This window comes from Stegostoma tigrinum, chromosome 27 (assembly GCF_030684315.1).
Source record: "Stegostoma tigrinum isolate sSteTig4 chromosome 27, sSteTig4.hap1, whole genome shotgun sequence".
Lineage (NCBI taxonomy): Eukaryota > Metazoa > Chordata > Chondrichthyes > Orectolobiformes > Stegostomatidae > Stegostoma > Stegostoma tigrinum.
The window spans coordinates 18593306-18611999 of NC_081380.1; the positions used below are offsets into that span (position 1 = coordinate 18593306).

Sequence of the window (18694 nt, forward strand, 5' to 3'; positions counted from 1 at the left end):
TACTCTCCTCTCCACCTAGCTTCTTTTCTCTCCATCTTCGGTCCGCCTCCCCCTCTCTCCCTATTTATTCCAGAACCCTCACCCCATCCCCCTCTCTGATGAAGGGTCTAGGCCCGAAACGTCAGCTTTTGTGCTCCTGAGATGCTGCTGGGCCTGCTGTGTTCATCCAGCCTCAAATTTATTGTCTTGGATTCTCCAGCATCTGCAGTTCCCATTATCACCCATCACTTTATTTGGTCTCATTTTGTCCCCCAACCCACTAACCTATGCCACTGCACCCTCCATGCTATATCATCCAGTATCCACCATAGGACTTTATGTATTGAAGTTTGACTAAGTAACTATTACAGATTTTATCAGCTCTCATTGACAGAACTTCTGTTCAATGTATTTAAAGCCATTTCAGTACTTAGTTTCTTATGAAATTAAACATTTGCATTCATTGATTCACATTAACAACTAATTCCTTGATAATTTTTCTAAGCTATTAATTAGACTGAATTTATAGCACTCCATTGTGATAATGACGGACTGTGGTAATGGTCAAACAGTAATAATGCTATAATGATAGCCCATTATGTTCAACAAACAACTAGTGAGACTGCAACTATTTCTCCTTTAACTCAAAGATCAGCAGGTTTGTATCTTAAGCACAGAGGGTTTAAATAATATGACAGCTTGACAATTCCACAGCTCTTATGCGCCATTTATGAGCATTTATGTCCACTCTAAAAACAAAGTAAGTCATACATTGCTGGATAAATACCTTACTTTATTAAAAATAGAGCTATTTTGAACTCAACACTGAATGAAATGGCTCTCCTATGTTTGGTCTCTCCCACGTCCTGTTCCCATTTCCGACATATTGTATTTTCATTACTTTTCCATTATCCACTAAAGTGGGATCTGTCATAAATTGGAGCTGGAATTCCAGTATCAGGGCCTCAGTGCCATTTCGCATAAGGAGCAGAGTCTTAGTTATCTCATAAAAATTCAGGCCAACCTTTACATATCCCTTTGCAGACCACTACATCTGCCTCACTACTTTCTCTCTTGCTTTATGCCATTTGCAAATTTCGCTACAATACACTGGTTTTGCTCTAGAATTATTATAAATTGTAAAGAATTGAAGCCCCAGTACTAGGCCCTGTGGTATCCCATTAGTTACAGTCTCCAAATTTAAAAATGACCCAAATATCTGTTTGTTGCTAGTAAATCCTCTCACTGTAAATGTTGTGTGTATTTTGGGTACTTTTTACCAATACAATTCTGGCAAAATGTAAAATTTCCCAATATCCTTTGTAGCCAAGATTTCAGTTCTGAGCTTCAATATCCTGAACATTCTGGATATTGAATCTTCCCAGTCCAGCCTCATGATTGTTCACATCAGTCACATTTACTGAGCTCTTGTTTCTCTTTGACAGAAGAAGATCAATGCTAATATTATTATCCTTAAAATTATGAGCTCTTGTGTAGTAAACTTTTGTGGGCCACTCTATTAATTTGTTTTGGAAATTCAAACAAAAATTGTCTTTTTTTCCCTTTTATCTGTTCTGTTTATTATATCTGAGCCATGGGATTTTTTATATCCCCATCTCTCGGCAGGCATGCTCCAGGCCTAACATCTAACCAAAAACCTAAACACTCCCACAATACTGAATATGCTGTCAGTCTAGCCTTGGCATGAGGTTGAACACAATATTCCAACTCAGATGTGCTAGTGCAACCGTTGAGCAAAGCTGATTTCTCAGAAGGCAGCTTTAAATTGAAAATCTGTTGATATATAACCCATTGACATCAGCCAGCAGTACCCAGCCCTAGATTTTCATGGAATTGGATTGATTCTAGAGATATTTAAAAAGTGTGCTCCAGGCCCAGCTCTAGGATTGTGCCTGTTCAACTATGTCCAAATCAATATAATTATTTGCTCGAAAATGAATTGTTGACTTTGCTCTTTAGCTATGCACATAATGTGTGAATGAAAAGGAGGTGTTTGAGTTAGCACAGCGAGTATAAGTGGGGCATGGGGATGACATGGGTGGTGTTGAACTGGCAGAGAGAATATAAAGAAGTATGGCATGCTTGGAGGGCATGAGTTGGTACAAAAGTATAATGAGCCTTGGACAGGGTAATGGGCTGTAAAGGAGTAAGGGCTAGACATATTAAAACTACAAGAGAAGGTACACATTTCTAGTGATAATAAAATGTGAGGCTGGATGAACACAGCAGGCCAAGCAGCATCTCAGGAGCACAAAAGCTGACGTTTCGGGCCTAGACCCTTCATCAGAGAGGGGGATGGGGGGAGGGAACTGGAATAAATAGGGAGAGAGGGGGAGGCGGACCGAAGATGGAGAGTAAAGAAGATAGGTGGAGAGGGTGTAGGTGGGGAGGTAGGGAGGGGATAGGTCAGTCCAGGGAAGACGGACAGGTCAAGGAGGTGGGATGAGGTTAGTAGGTAGCTGGGGGTGCGGCTTGGGGTGGGAGGAAGGGATGGGTGAGAGGAAGAACCGGTTAGGGAGGCTGGACTGGTTTTGGGATGCAGTGGGTGGGGGGGAAGAGCTGGGCTGGTTGTGTGGTGCAGTGGGGGGAGGGGATGAACTGGGCATTTCTAGTGAGCTGTGGTGGCCATTTTAAACAGCCTGCTGCTGCACAGTTTGACCTGCTGCAACTGAAAACCTCTGCTTTTGGGATTGACAGGTTCAAATCCATCCTGCAATCCTCTCACTGTAAATGTTGTGTGTATTTTGGGTACTTTTTACCAATACAATTCTGGCAAAATGTAAAATTCCCCAATATCCTTTGTAGCCAAGATTTCAGTTCTGAGCTTCAATATCCTGAACATTCTGGATATTGAATCTCCACAGTCCGGCCTCGTGATTGTTCACATCAGTCACATTTACTGAGCTCTTGTTTCTCTTTGACAGAAGAAGATCAATTATAAGACTGATGTTTTGGACAAACATCATGAAAGAGCCCACAATATATGCAGATACTGCTTTCCACCCATCATCAATGTGTTTTTACGTACTAAGCAGCAAATAGCAGTGCAGATAATATACTCTGCTCTTTCAAGGAGTACTTCAGGTTCAGATTAATAAAGGCTGATTTCACAAAATGACCCCTAATCTGAGATGCTTTGTGCTGATTTATTCTATTCCAACATCTGAACAGTGAGAGCATTTTGTAGCCACTTGATTTTCACTCAGACACTGACAGTCAGTTATCATAAAGGGGTCAAAGTCTTCGGTCTTCCGTGTGACTTTGGAATCTCAAGTCACTTGTTGTCTAAGGTAATCTTCTGTAAGACAGACTGCAGCTGAGCGGGACAATCTGGAAATCATCCAGGGAGAGAAAGTTTGAAATCCACTCACACTTAAAACGTGCACACTATCTCACCTTCGCAGCACCATTGAACTCACAAATCTTTAAGCACTTACGATTGGAAACATAAGCAGGAAAACATAAGCACTACTTCCTCATCAACTGAATGACAATTAGCAATATTCCATAAAGTACCCAACCTCAGAAGTGATTCATTTGTTAATAAAGCACGATAAATTACACATATTGATTATCTTTCGAATTAAGTTAAAAGATAACACATTCCATCCACAACTGACTTGGTCAGACTCACAAACTGTGTTACATCATATCTGCATGGGATGCATTAGAAGGATGTAAAATAGACAATTGCTAAAGCTATTTCATTCATACTCCAGACTACTCAAAATAAACCAGAAGAGAACATTGGTAAAAATAATAGATAAATATTTAACACTTTTTGATAATGAAAGTTATCCAATATTTTAGGAAGATATTAATCTATTAATTCAGAATTTTAGGTCATCAGCAGAATTAGCAGAGGTTGTCCATTAGAAAGCATTAAATATTCATCAACTGACGTCCCCAAGGCAAAATTCTGTGTTATCATCTGTAATGTATAAAAGGCTGTTGCCTCATAGATATAAGAAAATCCTAGATTATTTGACTAATATGCTTGACAATGAGATTGATTGGGTTTGACCTCACAGCAATGATGTACTGTATCTGAAGACGAGGGGTTTATCATTCTGATATTGTGGAAATCAATGTAATTAGTAATTTAAGGATCTGCTTTACAAAACTAGGATAGAAGGCTCAGAAGTATTTATTTTGCATACGATCTTTAAACAGATGAAGGCACAACAGCTTTACATTTTATAAAGTTACACTGTGAATAGGGAAATAAATCAAATAAAACTTTCAGGGTCACCAGGTCATAAATATTTTGTGATCTATCATCTTTTTGTTTATATACATGATATTAAAAGAATATATTTTGTGTGCATGATTCGGGAGGAGTCAGCTATATTAAATAGTCAAATTTAAACTAGAGTTGAAGGGTTTTGGTGTCCAACTACATAGGTCAGTAAAGATGACAGTAGATGTATTAATATAAGTCTGTCCCAATGCAAATGGAGTCTTTGGGGAGAAATTTGTTCATGTAGTGCATGTGCAGACTCATGTCCATTTCTTCTGGCTCATTACCTACATGACCTGCACAGCTTTCCTCATTCAAAAATGTTGCCCAGCTTTCCCTGCGGTAGTGTGTGTAAGTAATGCTATAAAAGTGAAATACTTACCCTTAGCTTCTGTATTTGGAGGCTGTCAATACACAGATAAAAACGTGGAGATGTCTGTAAGCTGGTACATAACAGTTAGGCCACAGCTGAAATTTTGCATACAGTTTTTGGCACTCCATTATGACAGGTTGTAACAATAATGGAAGTGATAATTGAGATTCATAGAGATAAGGAGTTCAATTTTGAAGATCTGAAAACCAAGGTTTCTGTTCACTGGATCAGAAGAGGCAAAGAGTGACTTGAAAGATACTTCAAATTTGTCAAGAATTATGAAGAACTAAGTACTGTTAGGTTGTTTCATTGTCTGGTAAGACAGTAATACAGCTTTAAACACAGGATGGGTTAAATGGTGGAAATCTGTCTTAAACCATTGTGGAAAGAATTGATACATTATTCTAAAGGGAAATTAGAACGAGGTAAAAGAAATATTCTAAAAGATTTGGGAAGTGAGCAAGAAAGTTTCATTGTACTGGGTGACTCTTAGTGTATAAATGACCAGCACTAACTGCATAAGCAATATGACACATTTCTGTGGTTGAATATTCTGAATTTTTATGCTTGTGACCAACAGCCATTGGTAACTCATGAATTTCAACAGCAAGATGAAATTTTACGAAGCTTGCAAGATACAGAGCTAAGTTATCCTTGTCAATAGACATTGAGCTTTTCAGTTGGGTAAGCCCAAGTCAGATTACAGGCTACATTGAAAAAAGTTAACTTTCTTCACAGTCCATTGTTGGAATAAGGGTGTAAAGGTCTGAAATGGTTAATGCTGAGGATTGCATGAAGCACCATCCATTGTGATGATGTAATGTTAATACAGGCAGGAGAATAGCTTTGTATTTCAAAGTAATAAGACCTAACAAGAGGTGTCCTTCATATTAAGTGACAATGTCTGTTGTGCCAATGTAACTAGTTCTTGTCTGCTACTTGCAATAAACAATATTGTATTTAAGGTAAGTGTCTCTTCTGATAAGACCACCAAATGACTTTTCTTTACACATATTTGAGCAACCAGGATCTGCAGATTTCCTACCAAGAAAGAGGATATTAGCAGCAATTCTACATGATGTATTTTTCACTATGATGAACTTTGGTGAGGTCCAAACATACAATATTCTGAAACAACAATTTCTGAAGAGGTTATCAACAAACCTTAATCCCTAGTTCTATGTTTTCTCCTCCATAAACATCCATTCCAGGGTCCAGCAGGCCAATCTCACCAAAGAACAATCTATTCACCACAAATGAACATCCGATCATGGCGGGTGTCCTGAAAAAGAAAAAGAGGTATAATATTATTTGAAAAGGGCAGAAATGCTTGTAAAGAAAGTACAGCCTAACAATTCCCTTAAGAGGATGGAGGATTTCCAATAGAAGGGTCGAGTGAAACAGAGGAACATGGAATCACCAGAGCAAGTCAGTAAGACAATCTGGGTGAAAGTTAATGCTGACTAACCTTTTTGAGAAAATATCAGGAATGAAGAGAATTTCATGGCTTAAATTCAGTAGGGGCTTTAGTATATTACTGTAGAGAAGGTTAGAAAAACGGGGGGGTGCGTTGTTGGTGAAGTTCACAGACAACACAAAAATATTTGAGAAGTCAAGTCATGAGGATGACACAAAGAGTCTGCAAATGGAAATAGACAAATTAAATGTGTGGGCATCAACCTTGCACAATGACTACAGTATGAGAAAATGTGAGGTTATGACCTTTAGCGGGAGGAATAGCATGTAAAAGGAGAAAGGCTGCAGAAAGCTGTGGCAAGAAGGATATTCCCCATGAATAAATCATAAAAAGCATACAAGGTCAACAGGTAGTAGGGGAGACAAATGGAATATTGGGCTTTATTTCACAGGGAATAGAGTATAAAAGTAAGGAAATTTTGCTAAAACTGTGCAAGAAAAACTAACTAGACCACATCTAAAAAATTGTGAACAGTTTTTGTTCACTTACCTAAGGGAAGATATGCTGACAATGAAAATGGCCCAGAGAAGGTACACTTGTTTGATCCCAGGGATGAATGGATTTTCATAGCAGGAGAGATTGAATAGGTTAAGCTTGTACTCTTTAGAGTTTAAAAGAATGACCGGTGACCCGACAAGTTAGTTGCTGAAAATTTTTTCACCTTAGACATCACTCATTTAAGGCAGAAATGAGGAAGATTTATTTTCCTTAGAGTTTAGGGAATCTGTGGAATTCTTTACTGCAGAGAACTGTCAAGGCTGGGTCATTAAACATTTCCAAGGCTGAGATAAACAGTTTTTAATCAGTAAGGGGATCAAGGGGATGGGAAAAAGGCAGGAAAGTGGAGTTAAGGGTTACCAGATTAACCATGATCTCATTAAATAGCAGAGTAAATTCATTGGGCTGACTGGTTTACTGCTGCTTCAGCATCAAATGGTCCTATGTTCTGATGAAGTGGATTAGCAGCTGGTTGAAATTAAGTATACGGAGTAATTACAATGGAGCTCTGTTGAAGTGACGGAAATTGGCTATGAAAAGCATAAGCATCAGTGCTGAGACCTTGTTTTCAAGTTGTAATCAATTAATATAAAGTGGAAATACTGCATAAACTATCAATGAGGAACATTTTGATCAGATGCAACATGATCTAAACAGATTGGGTTTTGGACTCAAATGTGGAAAATTTCATTTGCTGTAAGCAGTGTAAAGGAAAATGACCTGCGAAGAAAATTAAATATTGGAACTCTAAACTAATGTCTGTAGGCTACAGGTCAAGTGAAGATTGTGGGTGTTTCGGAAACAATAACTGAAACATCTGCACCACATGATAAGTAAGGCTAATAGGATATTGAGTTGCACAGTGAGTTGAACAGAACTCAAATCACAGGATGCGATGAATAAGGTATTTAATCATCCTTACTTGGAATAGTGTGTGTAACATTTGTTGCCATATTATGCAAGAAAGTTATGGAACTTCAAGAGCGCATCAAACAGCTCCCACTTAACTCCTGTTATCCAGTGAAAAAACAACTACAGGAGTTGCATATTATCATGTGAGAAGAAGAGACTTATAAAGGGTTTCAATGGCAATATTCAGGATCTTTAAGGTTTTTGACAAGTTTAATCCGGAGATTTTGTTCAAACTGAGCGGTGAGATTGGCAATGGTGTCCTACTGAGCAGCCTTGACATTTTCATTCAAGTAATACGAATTACATTATGATGGAGAGAAGTCGGTCTGAAAGTAAGGAGGAAGTGCAACAAGAGCAAGGGACACAGAAGCTTCTCATTTCCTCAGCATTTCCCCATTTCCAGCATCCTTCTACAGCTCTCTGCGACAAAAACATTGCAGTTTTGTCAATGGTAGATTATTTGCCAGAATCTTTCATGCTGATCCCAATCTACCACAAGCTAAAGATAATTACTACTAGGTTTTCATGCAAGATGTCAAGAGTATAAATTATGGATTGTCTGGTGAAAACATTGATACAGATTACTTATTTATTATAATTGTCATTGGATGGAGGTTCATCTTTCAAAAGAATTTGCAACAAATCAATGGATTTCTGAGGAAGGATTCATTCCATTCCATTCAATACACAAATTACATGAATGGCCAACTATTAAGTGCTGTTGAGAAACTTAAGCTCCAATGTTAACTGAATAAAGTTTGGCTTGGACATCCATTTCACATCCTATCAACTTAATGCTTCTATGATTTTTACGTTTAATGCCCTAACAACACTAGTAAAAGTCTTTTTTATATTCTTGCTCTGAACTTTCTTTCAAGCATTAGAGATTGTGCAGAAAAGATACATGAGAATGGTTCATGAGATGAGAAACTTAGTAATGAAGATAGATTACTGTTTTCCTTAGAAAAAGAAGGCCTACAGGAGACTTGACAGTGGTTTTCAAATTGTGAGGGATCTGGACGGAGAGAATAGGGTGCAACCCGTTCATGAAAGCATTGAGAATGAAAATGGATAGAATTAATGTAATTCGTAAAAGAAGCAAAAGCGACTTCAGGAAATTCTTATTAATGTATCAAGTGGTTAGGATTTGGAGTACCTGAAAATATGATAGAGGCAGCTTCAGTTGAGGCTTTCAACAGAAAGTTTGACAGTTTAGGGCAGCATCTTGGCTCAGTGGTTAGCACTGCTGCCTCACAGCACTAGGGACCCAGGTTCAATTTCACCCTTGGGCAACTGTCTGTATGGCGAGTTTGCACGTTCTCGCTGTGTCTGTGTGGGTTTCCTCCAGGTGTTCTGGTTTCGTCCCACAGTCCAAAGATGTGCAGGCTAAGTGGATTGGCCATGCTGAATTGCCCGTAGTGTTCAGGGATATGTAGCTTAGGTGGGAAATAAGGGATGTGTCTGGGTGGGATGCTTTGAGGGTCGGTGCGGACTTGTTGGGCCGAAGGGCATGTTTCCACACTGTAGGGATTCTGTGATCTTATCTGAAAAGGAAAAACCTGCACGGTTGGGGGAGGATGAAGGGGAATGATGCTGGGTGAATTGTTCATTTGAGGAGCCAATGTAAACATGATGGGCCAAATGCCTTACTTTTGTGCTGTAAAAATTCCATAAATGTCACTGAGGAATCAACAGATCCAGGTGGTCTTAGTACAATTTTCAAAATAGTACAGGACATGGAACATGTGATATGGGGCAAAAAAGTCATGAAATTAGATAAGATTTTTGACAAAGTCTCTCCCTGCCTGTCTGAAATCGTATTCTTCAGCACTTAAGCAAAATGTGGCATTTCACAAAAAAAATCTCTGAGCAAAAAGGGGAAAATTTAGCTGCTCCAAGTGAAAAAAAATCGCTTGCTGAATTCCCAAAGGTCAATTTTTAAAGAGCATAACTTGATATCTTGAAGTAAATTACAGAAACTACTTAATTGCTGGAAATTACTTTTCCTCTGGATGTTATATGAATGGTAGAGACTGGTTATTCTTTGCCTACTGTGTGTACATGCCTCTAATGTTATCACTAATGTACCACCAACATTGGATTGTCTCCAGCTGAACTCAGTAAGCACTGTGGAATTGCTAAATATACTGGCAAAGATGAAACATGAACATGTGCCATTTTGCTGCCATTTTGCTTATGGGCATAATGCTATTATTATATTGTCTAGCACATCTTAGAACTTTCTGACATTTCTTGTTTTACTGCTTAGCAGTTACGTCAAGATACGTGAAAATATCAGTTTGTCAGTATTGTTCCATTTTTGACAAAGACCACTTCAAGGATTTTCTTCAGTAATGATCCAATATGCTGCACTGTGGAATGATAGATGCCACAAGCTACAACTCTAGAACTGGAGTAGTAACCTCAAGATTCCAATATCACGATATCTAGAATTTGTCAAGTGAGCCTTTCAGTTGTGTTATGGATAATGGGATAGTTTCTGCCTCCTGACTGATTGACTTAACCAAGGGGTTGGAAAAACAATTGCTAAGTCTAGACTTGAGAATGTCACAGTAGACTATCTGTTCACTTATTCTAATACATCCAACCCAGTGTTTTTCATCACAAAACAGTACCTAACCAAATTCCATTCTCTTCCTATGTTTTAAAATTTAATGCTGTCTTTCTCAAGTAACAACATTGACTTTTTTAAAACAAATGATGGGGAGATTAACTTGAGGTACAACAGACGGTTATCATATTTAATGCTTTAAAGCCCAATCTACTTTGAGATCTCGTGTCCCTAGAGAGCTGAAGACACAGGGTCCCACACTATGGGTCCTACACAATTGTCGGATAAATCCATCTGCCTCACTAATACGTTTTAGAGAAGGAAAATGCCATCCTTACTTGTTCTGGATTACATGTGACTCCAGACCCACAGCAATGCAGTTTACTCTTAACTGCCCTCTGGGATGGGCAATAAATCCTAGTCTAGTCAGTGACATCCTCATCCCGTGAATGAATATAAAAAAAACTCCTCAATGAATAAGTTATTTCTACCTACTCTACCTGTTTCCAATGATTATGTGAATGACCCCTTATTTTCCTGGACCCATTACAAAAGCCTCAACCACACCACTTCCCAGATGATTTTCCAGTGCTTAAAAATTAACGTGACTCAGATCCCAAATAAAAAACAAATCAACATAGTAATGCTCAATATATAATTATTAAGAGAGATAGTAGGAACTGCAGATACTGGAGAATCTGAGACAACAAGGTGTAGAGCTGTATGAACACAGCAGGCCAAGCAGCATCAGAGGAGCAGGAAAGCTCACGTTTCAGGCCCGAAACATCAGCTTTCCTGCTCCTCTGATGCTGCTTGGCCTGCTGTGTTCATCCAGCTCTACACCTTGTTGTCTCGTATAATTATTAAAGTTTGTGTGTTACAAATCAACTTATAAATCATCATAGAAATAGAGACTTTTATAAAAGCATTGTTCAAAAGTTTGCTATTTTATTACCTAACAATCCACCATTTCATCTAAGCTGTTCCAGTTCATGGATCTTGAACAGGAAGCAGGACGAGGAAGGGGGTGATGGCCGAGTGGTATTAATTCTGGACTGTTAATCCAGAGACCCAGATAATATTCTGTTCACCTAGGTTCAAATCCTGCTATGGTAGGCAGTGGAATTTGAAGTTAATAAAAAAATCATTCATAAGTTAAGAGTCTAATGATGACCATGAGGCCATTGCTGATTGTCAGGAAAAGCCTATTTGGTTAACCAATGACCTTTAGGAAATGAAGTTCCTGGCCTAAATGCTATTCTAGATCCATAGCAATGTGGCTGACTCTGAATTCCTCCTGGGCAATAAATGCTGGCCTAGCCAGTAACACCCACATCCTGTGAATGAATTAAAAACAAAGAAGTAATTGAATAGTGGAACAGGCTTAAAAGGATTATAAAGATTTGCTCCAGTTTTTATGTTCTGAATTTAAATAAATACTTTGGTACTTTTTCTGTTTGACTTTCCATACCCAAGAATTTAAATGCTGATCCAGGAAAAGAAGACTTGTCAAACCTGACAGCAAGTAGAGGAATTATGGATCATGTCTTCCAAGTAATGAAAAATAACAAAGCGCAATGCGCAAAAGTTTAGTACGAATGTTTAGTAACCCTGAGAGTTGAAGAGGAACAAATAAGAAATCTTTATCAAAGCGATCCTCCAAAACACTAAAACCTGGATTGTAGGTGGAGCTGTGCTTGGAGTATTTCCACAGATAACTAGTCTCTATACTCACGGATTCACAATGAAGATGCAAGTTATGGGAGATCTATCAGTGTAGTTAGTGATTGTAACGAGGTCAGCCAGGTAGACCTCATAGAATATGAGTTCTCCAATTGGGGCTGTTAATCTGATTCAATCAGGGAACCCTGGTTGACTGATAAGTACAGGAGCGTCAGACATCTGGTTCACTCTGTGAGCTGACTCTGAGGGAGCTGGATCAGTGTCAATGACTCTTCATAGGTAAATAAAGGGTGACTTGGTCAAAGGAAGCCTGCCTCATTGGAGATATTTCAATCAGATCAACTCAAAATCTCGATGAGATATGGTCTTCTTTAGTTTTCTGAAAGCAACACACAACTTATAAGAAGGTAGGAGCATGTTGCAATGGGAATGGTGACTCTTCAATGGTGACAATACAGAAGCAAGAAGGAACATATCAAAGACCTCGCTGAGGATTCCCCTTACTCCCACCAGATTCAGCCAATAGAATAGCACTGTAAGAAATTCCTACTGAAGTTGAGTGGTACAACTTGCAAAAGATATCCCCAAAGCACACCACACTGCTGTTCCTGATATCCAGGATGGACCATACCTGCAGAAGTTAGCAACAGATATGCTCACTCAAACCGTGAGGTTGAAGACAAGCTTAAACATTAGAAGATCAACTTAGCTGAACCTACTAACACACATCACAGATTTAACTGTGACGTCTTCACGTTAGCTAATGCTGAACTTCAAACATTGTTTAAACATGTTAACTCTTTGGTTATGAGCAGCTGTTATAACCTATAGGCGTCTGTGGTCGACAGATTCTACAATTCAGCAGTTCCAGGTCATCTGCAAATAGTTGCAAAGAGCAGTCACCGAGGTAGAGGCAAATTAAAGGTTGATCCTATCCATCAACCAACTTTTGAGTAGAAATTGTTGCAATATCTGAGACACCCTAGTTAGTTTCTTGTGATGCAGCGATAGAGTCCCTATCTCCGGGCCAGAAGCCTAGCTTCATATCCTACCTACTCAGAGGTGTATAACAACATCTCTGAACATTTTAGAAATTATCTACGTGCTATATTATTACTTGAGCAATTCAGATTCTAATCCATACCGATGGTATTTCTAAACTGCAGCTACCAAAATGTAACAATATCCCAATACAATTCAGAGACCAGTGCATTTGACTTTGAAAATATTGGTTGTCCTGTATTTGCTATGTTGATTGAATACTGACTCATAGTGATGAGATATAAATACTTGCAACAAGATGGTAATCCCTGGGGTGAGCAAGCTGCTTGTGGGTTGGCTGTTTATGCAAACTGAATTTAAGTTAGTCAAATCCACATGCTTTTGAAGGAGGGAATCATTTTAAGTTAATGGTCTGAGTCCGATACACAATGACAAAATCAGCAAACAAGATGAAACAGATATGTATCTAAAGAAGATTAAAGATGAATCATTTTAAGCCAGGAGTAGAATATGCAGAATATAATTGATCTTTAATTCTTTTTGACAGAATTTATGAAAAAAATTATCTAAAAGCATTGCTGTACTGTTATCATACACCTTGAGGTCAGTCGATCTGTCAACACACACATGACCTGAAATAACCTAACTGGACAGAACACAGAAAATATTGGAGAAGCTCAGCCGGTCTGGCAGCATCAGTGAAGAGACAAACAGAGTTAACATTTTAAGTACGACTTCTTTTCTCAGGGGCTACCCTGTAATAAAAGCCTCAGTCAATAATCATCCTTTACAACAACACACTGTGCTTTTTTTACACACCGTCATGAATAATTTACCACACAATAACCTACTTCTATTCCTGATTTAATAAAACTGCAACCATTCCATAATCTAAATTTTAAATGCTACTATTGTTTCATTTTATGTGGCCAATTCATTTGTAATCTATCAACAATGGGCAAAGAAGCTGCTCCACATTTGTGCCAAAATAGATTTTCGTTCAGACTCTACATTGTATAAGGTCAGAACATCATCATGTAGGTGTTAGATTGGTCAGGCACAGCGTCCACTGCACAAAACCAAACTGTCACTAGTAAATCTATTTGTTTCTAAATGAATGTAGATCTTATCCCTGAGAATTTGTTCCCATAATTTACCTATGACTGATGTAAGGTTCACAGGTCTATAATTTCCAGGATTATCCTTGCTACTCTTCTTAAACAATGTCAACATTGGCTATTCTCCAGTCCTCTGGGACTTCACCTGTGTCCAAAGAAGATACAAAGATGTCTGTCAATGCTCCAACAATAGGTTCTCTTGTGTCCCTCAATATTCCGGGACAGATCCCATCAGGACCTGGGGGCTTATCTATCTTAATACGTTTTTAAGATGCATATTACCTCTTCCTTTTAATAACAACTTGGTTTAGAAAGTTGACACTCCTTTCCCTGAGAACATCCTCCACCAATTCCTTCTTTTTGGAGAATATGGGCGCAAAGTAGCACTGAGGATGTCACCTAGTATGGGGTCAAAATGTCAGCTATCAAGCCTCCCAGCTTGGTGAGCACACCAACATTTATAACCACCACCTGAGCTACAAATCTTCACTCAAACTCCGAACACAATGTATTCATTTAGGACCTCACTTACCTCTTATGGCAACACATATATATTCCCTCTTTTGTCCTTGAGTGAGCCAACCCTTTCCCTGGCTACCCTCTTGCTTTTTATTTATGCATAAAAAACCTTGGGATTCTCCTTAACCCTGTTTGCTAATGACTTTCATGACCCCTTTTGCCCCTTCTAATTCCTTGTTTAAGTTATTTTCTATTTTTTTCATATACTTCAAGGGCTTTGCCAGTTCCCATCTTCCTAGACCTTACATATGCTTTCTTTCTCTATCTGACCACGGTCATAACATCCCTCGTCATCCAAGGTTCATATAACTTGTCATACATATCCTTCATTCTTGCAGGAATGTGCCACTCCTGAACTCTCATCAACTGCCATTAGGAACATTCCCACATGTCCGATGTGGATTTACCCTCAAACAGCTACCCCTAATCAACATTCTCCAGTTTTTGCCTCATATTTTTTAGTTCACCTTCCCCCAGTTTAATGCCTTCACCTGAGGATTGTTGCTATTCCTATCCGTGAGAATGTTAAAACTCACAGTATTATGGTCACTAGCCCCAAAATGCTCCCCCATTGAAACTTCACTCACTTGCCGCGCTCATTTCCCAAAACCAGGTCCAGTATAACTCTTTCCCTGGTTGGACTGTTTACATATTGTGTCAAGAATCCCCCCAGAATGGTCTTTACAAATTCTGCCCCATTTAAGTCCCTAGCATGAAATGAGTCCCAATCATTATAGGGGATGTTAAAATCACCCACCACAACAACCTTGCTGTTTTTACATCTTTCCAAAATCTGCCTACATATTCTCTCCTCTACCTCCTGCTGCATGTTGGGACACATGTAGTATACCCCCAGCATTGTGATTTCACCTTTCCTATTCCTCAGTTCGACCCAAATTCCCTTGCTACATGAATTCTCTGATGTATCCCCCCTCTGTACAGCTGTAGGATATTTCTTTATCAGAAATGCAGCTCCCCCACCCCTTTTTCATCACTTTCTAACCCACATTCCTTCATAAGCAACTCAGTACTTCTGAATGATAATCTTGCCTTGAAGGCCGGAAATTAATTAGAAGATGCAGCAAGTTGCTCCTAATGTCGAGATAGGCCTCATTGGAATTTCAGTACAATTCTGCTAAATTTCTCTCCATTGCCCATTTCATTCAGGCCTTTGTAAGATCTTGCCCTATATCTCCATGGCTTCAATAAGAAACAATGTTTCCTGGAGATGAGATAATAAAATGTGAAGCTGAATGAACACAGCAGGCCAAGCAGCATCTCAGGAGCACAAAAGCTGACGTTTCGGGCCTAGACCCTTCATCAGAGAGGGGGATGGGGTGAGGGTTCTGGAATAAATAGGGAGAGAGGGGGAGGCGGACCGAAGATGGAGCGAAAAGAAGATAGGTGGAGAGGAAAGTATAGGTGGGGAGGTAGGGAGGGGATAGGTCAGTCCGGGGAAGACGGACAGGTCAAGGAGGTGGGATGAGGTTGGTAGGTAGGAAATGGAGGTGCGGCTTGGGGTGGGAGGAAGGGATGGGTGAGAGGAAGAACAGGTTAGGGAGGCAGAGACAGACTGGGCTGGTTTTGGGATGCAGTGGGGGGAGGCGAAGAGCTGGGCTGGTTGTGTGGTGCAGTGGAGGGAGGGGATGAACTGGGCTGGTTTTGAGAGGCAGTGGAGGAAGGGGAGATTTTGAAGCTGGTGAAGTCCACATTGATACCATTGGGCTGCAGGGTTCCCAAGCGGAATGTGAGTTGCTGTTCCTGCAACCTTTGGGTGGCATCATTGTGGCACTGCAGGAGGCCCATGATGGACATGTCATCTAAAGAATGGGAGGGGGAGTTGAAACAGTTCGCGACTGGGAGGTGCAGTTGTTTATTGTGAACCGAGCGGAGGTGTTCTGCAAAGCGGTCCCCAAGCCTCCGCTTGGTTTCCCCAATGTAGAGGAAGCCACACCGGGTACAATTGATACAGTATACCACATTGGCAGATGTACAGGTGAACCTCTGCTTAATATGGAAAGTCATCTTGGGGCCTGGGATGGGGGCGAGGGAGGAGGTGTGGGGGCAAGTGTAGCACTTCCTGCGGTTGCAGGGGAAGGTGCCGGGTGTGGTGGGGTTGGAGGGCAGTGTGGAGCAAACAAGGGAGTCACGGAGAGAGTGGTCTCTCCGGAAAGCAGGCAGGGGTGGGGATGGAAAAATGTCTTTGGTGGTGGGGTCGGATTGTAGATGGCGGAAGTGTCGGAGGATGATGCGTTGTATCCGGAGATTGGTGGGGTGGTGTGTGAGAACGAGGGGGATCCTCTTTGGGCGGTTGTGGCGGGAGCGGGGTGTGAGGGATGTGTTGCAGGAAATGCGGGAGACGCGGTCAAGGGCGTTCTCGACCACTGTGGGGGGAAAGTTGCGGTCCTTGAAGAACTTGGACATCCGGGATGTGCGGGAGTGGAATGCCTCATCATAGGAGCAGATGCGGCGGAGGCGGAGGAATTGGGAATAGGGGATGGAATTTTTGCAGGAGGGTGGGTCGGAGGAGGTATATTCTAGGTAGCTGTGGGATTCGGTGGGCTTGAAATGGACATCAGTTACAAGCTGGTTGCCTGAGATGGAGACTGAGAGGTCCAGGAAGGTGAGGGATGCGCTGGAGATGGCCCAGGTGAATTGAAGGTTGGGGTGGAAGGTGTTGGTGAAGTGGATGAACTGTTCCAGCTCCTCTGGGGAGCAAGAGGCGGCGCTGATACAGTCATCAATGTAACGGAGGAAGAGGTGGGGTTTGGGGCCTGTGTAGGTGCAGAAGAGGGACTGTTCCACGTAACCTACAAAGAGGCAGGCATAGCTGGGGTCCATGCGGGTGCCCATGGCCACCCCCTTTGTCTGTAGGAAGAGGGAGCAATCGAAAGAGAAGTTGTTGAGGGTGAGGACGAGTTCGGCTCGGCAGATGAGGGTGTCGGTGGAGGGGGACTGGTCGGGCTTGTGGGACAGGAAGAAGCAGAGGGCCTTGAGGCCATCTGCATGCGGAATACAGGTGTCTAGGGACTGGACGTCCACGGTGAAAATGAGGTGTTGGGGGCCAGGGAATTGGAAGTTCTGGAGGAGGTGGAGGGCGTGGGTGGTGTCACGGACGTAGGTAGGGAGTTCCTGGACCAAAGGGGAGAAAATGGAGTCCAGATAGGTGGAGATGAGTTCGGTGGGGCAGGAGCAGGCTGAGACAATGGGTCGACCAGGGCATGCAGGTTTGTGGATTTTGGGAAGGAGATAGAAACGTGCCGTGCCTGGAGATGAATTAGGCTGTATGGTTTATGTAACATATAATGTGGCTTTGTTTTCCAAATAAAGGCTTGAAACGTACAGTGACAGCCAATGTCTTGTTCAATTACTTCATTGATTTTCATGACCAAATGCTTCATTATGCAAATGTACAAGGTCTTCATTCATTTGAGATGAGGTCATTAATTTCTTTCTGTATAAGTTAGGTTCAATCGAGTTAAGCAAAACACAATCGGTGACAACATTTTCATCGCCCTGAAGAAGTTGAGTAGTAATAATGTTTCCAAATTGCAATAGCTGACCAACCAAAACCAGTGTCAGCTGATTTCAACTGGAAAAGCTCAACAATCTGATAACTGGAATCAAATGATTCAAACCAGTACTCACCAAACAACCGCAAACAGTGCCAAAATTTTTCACTGGGGAACCAAGGTCAACTTCTCAACACTCTTCCCAAATCACAGTTAGCAGCTCTTTCAACCAGGCCAGTTAAACTGCTTTTTTAAAAAATATTGGGTGGTAAATTGCACACACAGCCCACAATCTGCCAAGTTGAGCCCTAAAAATGTTATTGGTTTCCTCTTGACATCTTAGGGCTCCAATATAAATTCCTGAATGAGGTTCTGGATTATAGCCAGTTTTACAAAGGCCAGGAAAATCATCCAACGCCCTCAGAACGGCACTTAACAACCTTCCTCTTCTGAGCAAGCTGATCTAATTCACCACACAGGAGCTTTTAAGTGTCAGATGCTGACGGTAGTACTTGAAACAAAAATTGAAATTGGATGACCTTTAATAGCAGTAGGACAGCCAGATCTGGCAAGGAATAATAAGGATATATTCTTGTCTTTTCTTTTTCTTAAAAAAAAACTGGAATGCTGCACTGAATATAGATTGTGATTCACAGCCCTTTTGCAAGCCAGCTAATAATGACATTTTTCAGTGAAATTTTCGAGATGAAATACATTATTAAACATACTGGGCCTTATGTAAAAGATCCTAACAGTGTTTGCTTTGTTTTGAGCAGATGGGAATCTCT

General features: G+C 40.7%; 1 protein-coding gene across 2 annotated transcripts in view; it reads right to left on the reverse strand.

The window, feature by feature from the left end:
• Positions 1 to 18694, reverse strand: part of galnt17 (polypeptide N-acetylgalactosaminyltransferase 17) — a 339355-nt gene that overhangs the window by 112682 nt on the left and 207979 nt on the right. For both annotated transcript variants that reach the window (XM_048557604.2, XM_048557607.2), the window contains exon 6: positions 5778 to 5895. In XM_048557604.2, coding sequence (XP_048413561.2) covers positions 5778 to 5895 — 118 coding nt within the window. The remainder of the gene's footprint in view (positions 1 to 5777; positions 5896 to 18694) is intronic.